At 42.2% G+C, this 6000-nt stretch overlaps 1 protein-coding gene and 1 non-coding gene across 2 annotated transcripts in view; one reads left to right on the forward strand and one right to left on the reverse strand.

Moving 5' to 3' along the window:
- Positions 1–4987, reverse strand: part of zanl (zonadhesin, like) — a 30308-nt gene extending 25321 nt beyond the window's left edge. The window contains exon 1 of the mRNA XM_056443312.1: positions 4984–4987. Coding sequence (XP_056299287.1) covers positions 4984–4987 — 4 coding nt within the window. The remainder of the gene's footprint in view (positions 1–4983) is intronic.
- A 552-nt stretch (positions 4988–5539) lies between these two features.
- On the forward strand, positions 5540–5621 carry trnas-uga (transfer RNA serine (anticodon UGA)). The gene has a single exon. It is a non-coding gene; the product is annotated as a tRNA-Ser (tRNA).
- The last annotated feature ends 379 nt before the right edge of the window (positions 5622–6000 follow it).

Genomic DNA, 6000 nt, shown 5'->3' on the forward strand with positions numbered 1-6000 from the left:
GGTCCGAACACACGTAACTCTTTTGAATTAAAGGCGTAATAATCTGAATAATTAGCATTGTATTCGATTAGTGGATTGACAGAAAAAGGAATTATTTTCCCTTTTTTTTCTCTTGAAACATTCATAAATGTGTTACTTTTACATAACCATTAATTTGCTGAACAATTTTTTTTCTAAGTATTGGTTAAAATCCAAATTGTGCTGTGATGTGAGATCTGAATAATTAGCATTGTATTCGATTAGTGGATGGACAGAAAAAGGAATTATTGTCACTCTTTTAAATTTACTTGAAACATTCTGAAATGTGTTATTTTAACATAAACATTAATTGCCGACATTTTGCTCTGTCATGTTGGACATGATCAATTTTTTGGGGGACTCACCCGAGCTCAGCCTGCCCTCCACACATCCACAAGAGCAGGAGTAGAAAGTTGGACGTATCCATGGCTAACTGTTGGTTAGCGGGAGTGGAAGACAGAGGGACGGAGCAGGACTTTATAAAGAGGGCTAAGATGGTTAGGGAGGAGGAGGAGGGGGGTGGGGGTTATGGATGCTATATCGTGCATTACTTGATAAATGAGTAACCGTTCGTGATAGGGACAGGGTGTGTTCTCAATGTGCGGGATTTTCGTAGGTGTGTATCTGGGCGTGTGTGTGTGTGTATTTGTGCCTTTTGACCTCTGAGCAGTTCACAGAGTGGGCGGGGATGCCTATCAAACACTAAATTACAAACAACCTGTGCTGTGAGACGTTTTAGAGCTTGTTGTATAATATAAGGAACACTTTGATCACATGGACATTCCTTTACTGTACTGTGTTGATGTGTTTGGGGAAAAGACCGGCTACTTCCTGCATTCTTTCTGTGAAATAGAAATAAGGAAACATTGAATAGATTTGACTTTAAACTCCACGGGATATAAAATAAACAAAACACTTGAAACTTGACTTGGACTTAAACACCAATGAACTGTGACTCACATGGACTTGACTAGACGTGTCACCTTCCCCGAGGCCCAGATATTGAAACGTATGGTATTTAAAAAGTGTGGTGTAATTCATTTTATTTTATTCTTTTATGCAAACTACAGTCACACTTTTTAACAAATAAATAGAAACTCAAAGTTTACTTGACTTGGAACATGTGAGTCTTGATTATGGACATGACTATAGACATGACAATGGACATGACAATAGACATGACAATGAACATGACTATAGACATGACAATGGGCATGACTATGGACATGACAATGGGCATGACTATGGACATGACTATAGACATGACAATGGACATTACTATAGACACGACAATGGACATGACTATAGACATGACAATGGGCATGACTATAGACATGACAATGGACATGACAATGGACATGACTATAGACACGACAATGGACATGACAATGCACATGACAATGGACATGACTTGTAAAGATACATAATAATAATAATAATAATAATAATAATAACCATTTATTTTATATAGGGCTTCTCAAGACACTCGAAGTCGCTTTACAGTCCAGAGTCTAGTAGCCATACACACACAGTCATCCCGGTGGTGGTAAGCTACATCAGTAGCCACAGCTGCCCTGGGGCAGACTGGCTACCAATCAGCGCCTACGGCCCCTCCGACCACCACCAACATACATTCACATCCATACGAACCGGGGTGAGGCTGCGGGGCATGTCTTTATGATGGTGAGGGAAACCGGAGCTCCCAGAGGAAACCCACGCAGACACGAGGAGAACATGCAAACCCCACACAGAAAGGACCTGGAACAACCGGGATTCGAACCCAGGGCCTTCTTGCTGTGAGGCGACAGTGCTAACCACTGAGCCACCGTGCTACATAAAGTGTAGTTGTGACTTGAGTCTTTGGACTCTACTGGGTTGACCTGATGAGGTCTTCATCAGGTCTTCATCGGTCTGGGTCCTCTCACATCTAAAGCCTCATTGTTGTTGTTGGCGTTCCTCGGTGACCGGTCACATTGTTGTTAAGCTTTGTTTTCCATAGCAACCAGAATTACTCAACTTTCCGTGTGTACTTTGATCTCGGGCTGGCTCCATCACCAGTGACGCTCACAGCGAGGTTATCTGTGAACTGAGATACAACCGCGGTCTAAAGGCCCATGTGGTTCTGTAAGCCTTCGTCCATTTACATGAAACCGTCCTCTTCCTCCTCTTCCTGGACCGACTGACTCTGGTTGTTTCAGTAAACTCCATCTGAGAATTAATATTTGATGAAGGAATTTGATTGTTATCATGTTTGTACTGCTCTGCTTGTGTCGACACTCACACACACAATGCATTCCTTCACCGTGACACGGGTACTTATCCAGAAGGGTTCAGAAGAATCTCTATTAAGATTGATCATATGCAGCCATCGTGTTCATCGGGTCGAGGAGAAAGGAGACACCTTCAAATCTGTTCAACTCCAGCATCGCTGAACATCTCTCAGAGGTGACGAGCCAATCACAGAGCTGCAAAGTATAAGTAATGATGAGACGTTGGTGGTTTTCTGAAGTATTAGACAAGCAGGACAATGTGAGGAGAGACGTCTTCATCGGGCCGACTGTAAAGAATGGAGAGAATTCACATGGCCGCAAAGCAGCTGTTAAACCTGGGACCCTGAGGTTCTGAGGTTCTTGGCTTTTGAGGTTCAGAGGTTCTTGGCTTCTGAGGTTCTTCACCTTTTTATCCCCCTCAAAGGGTTTTTTCTATGTTTTGGGAGTTGTTCCTGTCTGATGTGAGGTCAAAGGTCAGGATGTCGTATGTGTACAGATTGCAAATTTCAAATTAGTGATATCGAATGTTTCTATCTTTCAGTGACACGTTAGTGTATTGACGGACTCTAAATGATAAATAAATATGTGCATCATGTCAAAAGAAGAAAAACCCTGAGAATAATAAATAAGTAAAGCATCCTGTTTGTTCACGTGTCAGAGCAACACGTACAAATGAAACAATTAATAAACTATTGATCCAATCTGTTGTGTAGATAGAGATCACAACAACATGTCCATTGTCATGTCAATAGTCATGTCCATTGTCATGTATATAGTCATGTCCATTGTCATGTCCATAGTCATGTCCATTGTCATGTATATAGTCATGTCCATAGTCATGTCCATACTCATGTCCCAAGTAATGTCCCAAGTAATGCCCATAGTCATGTCAATAGTCATGTCCATTGTCATGTCTATAGTCATGTCCATTGTCATGTCCATAGTCATGTCTCAAGTCATGTCCATAATAATAATAATAATACATAAAATTTCTATAGCGCTTTTCAAAGTACTCAAAGTCGCCATAGTCATGTCCATAGTCATGTCTCAAGTTATGTCCATAGTCATGTCCCAAGTCATGTCCATAATCGTGGATATAGTCATGTCCAATAGTCATGACAACAAGAACATCAACATGAGTCCGTCTTTTGCATGTGTCCCAGTGTCATAAAGATACTGGGACAGGAGGACACTCCTACGGAGGGACGGGAGGTCATTTGTTTTGGTATTCGAGTAAAATCTGTGTACTTTCTGAGAGCGGGGCTATCTTTGAGTGTATTTATAATGTGGGTTCTTTTGAGGTATATTGTGTGGCAGAATGAAAATGTTTGGGCCTCACCAGGTGAGATGACTCATGCGTGTCGTGACTCATCTGCATGGTATTATAAAGGAAAGGCCCAATTATTAATTGGTCTTGGGCCTAAAGAGATACGATGTTAGGTGACCAGTTTAACGATATTGATACTCAACCTACGTGTGTGTGGCGAAATATCCAAATAATTCGAGGCCTACTGATCATTTTGAATAGAATAACTTTTGAGCTATTAATGTATGCATTCAATCTTGTGGAGTCCTTCTGGTCACATGACACCTGTAGGTTCTACATACATGGAATAGATACGCGTTCTAAATATAGAGACATGCCCACTGCCTGATCGGCCTCTAGGAACACGGAGGGTGTGCTGATCAGCTGATAAATCATGATCTTTGTACCAACATACAACACAACATGCTTCTCCTACACGTCAACTAGGCGTGGCTCAGAGACGTCCATGAGTATTTAAGCCAATAAAAATACACATGACTACGCCTAACGCCCTACTAAAAAATAGAGCGGCATTGTGGAAATGTATTTACTCAAATCAATCAAGTCTTTGAGAATAAGAGTCGGGTAACTTCTAAATGAGACTGAGACGTATGAGACTATTTCACCCACACGGAAGTGGAGAGTGGGTCATCATTCTTGCATGTCATGGCAATTAATTTATTACCAGCAATTAAGGGCCAGTCTTGTGTCTGTTACGTCCACTTTTCGGCCTCTAGGGCAGGGGTGCGCAATACGTCGATCGCGATCTACCAGTCGATCGCGGCGTAGTATTGGTAGATCGCATGACATAAAAAAAAATGGGCCCGCCCCCCTGAAATCTCCGCCCGCCACCCTGTAATTTTCTCTATAGCACGTCTTTTGTTCTTTTACTAAACTAAATGTCTGTTATTGATCGTTTCTACACAACAGCATATCATTTCTGTCTCTACGTGTCGCGTTAACACTTCTTGTCTCGCGCGCCGCAGAGCTCCGATGCCGCCGTGTCTGCGCGCATCGGGACGTAGCAACAAAAAAAGAGTCACTTGCACCCCCCCCCCCCCGTGGGTAGATCATTTTGACTTGGTCATTTTATAAGTAGCTTGCATGCTGAAAAAGTGTGAGCACCCCTGCTCTAGGGGGACGAACACATGGCAGTCAAATAACTTGTGAAAAGAGGCCAAAAGTAGGAGCAACAGTTTCAAAATATTATTTATTCTCATGTGGTTAACACAAACCAAAGGTTCTATGAAGTGGGAGAGGTGGGGACAAACAAAAGAAATCCAGAGAACCAAACTATGCCTGACTGACTAGCTCTATGAAAAGAAACAAACAAAATGGCTTCACCTGCTTCTCTAACAAAGTTATATCAAAACATTACAGAGGACCAACCCATACTCGAATGTCTCTCAAATGTACAGGGGACTCCAAACTTCCCGACTTCCCGACTGTCCTCAACCTCCCACCACACACCTGCACAACTGGCAGTGTCTGAATGTACGCTCCACACACACAACTTGTAAAACTTACATTTACTGTTATTCACCGTGTGAGGTCTCTCTGGTGTATATTGGGTTCATCATTGTGTATAATTTCCCCCAAAATTATTTTTATAGTGGGATGGGCCGAGTTTTGGGTCTGAGGTTCTTGTATGTATTTTATTATATGTTAATGTTTTATACTATCTGGACCGTGAGTCTGTAATAAAAATGTGATTGATTGATTCATTGATTAACTTATTATTACAATGTTGGGTGGTTGCATCACATTCTATGAGATCATTATGTTTTCATCCTGTGAGATTCACATATCTCTGAAGAGTAAACAGTTTATTGTGTTATGAAGCTGTCCATTCAAAGCATATTCTAACAGCTTCTCTTGCTCTTGAACGTCCCTGGGTGCCAAATACGAATTGAAAATGAAACCGAATGCGTGCCTGTAATCACTGGCTGCGATGGCCGAGTGGTTAAGGCGTTGGACTTGAAATCCAATGGGATCTTCCCGCGCAGGTTCGAACCCTGCTCGCAGCGAACTTTTCTCAGGGTTTTTGCCCAAGTACAGTGTTTACACTTTTTCCAGCAGCTGTATTAATCCTGGAATTGAGAATTCTGTAGGTGAAAAAAACAGCGACGTGTAACCCCTCCCCTTCCGGTACAAAAGGCATCGCTGGGATTCGAACCCAGGATCTCCTGTTTACTAGACAGGCGCTTTAACCATCTAAGCCACGACGCCACCTATTCCGCGCCAGTGTTTAAAAAACTGATATATAGGCACTAGATGACGTCACGCTTTTGTTGTATTTCCATTGTTACATATTTATTAGCGCGCGCTCATTCCAGAGCCTCCGTTTGTTTATATGTGTAGTAACTACACACCACCACGGTGGGGCGCTGTGAGACCATAACATTA

This window comes from Pseudoliparis swirei, chromosome 21 (assembly GCF_029220125.1).
Source record: "Pseudoliparis swirei isolate HS2019 ecotype Mariana Trench chromosome 21, NWPU_hadal_v1, whole genome shotgun sequence".
Taxonomy (NCBI): Eukaryota; Metazoa; Chordata; class Actinopteri; order Perciformes; family Liparidae; genus Pseudoliparis; species Pseudoliparis swirei.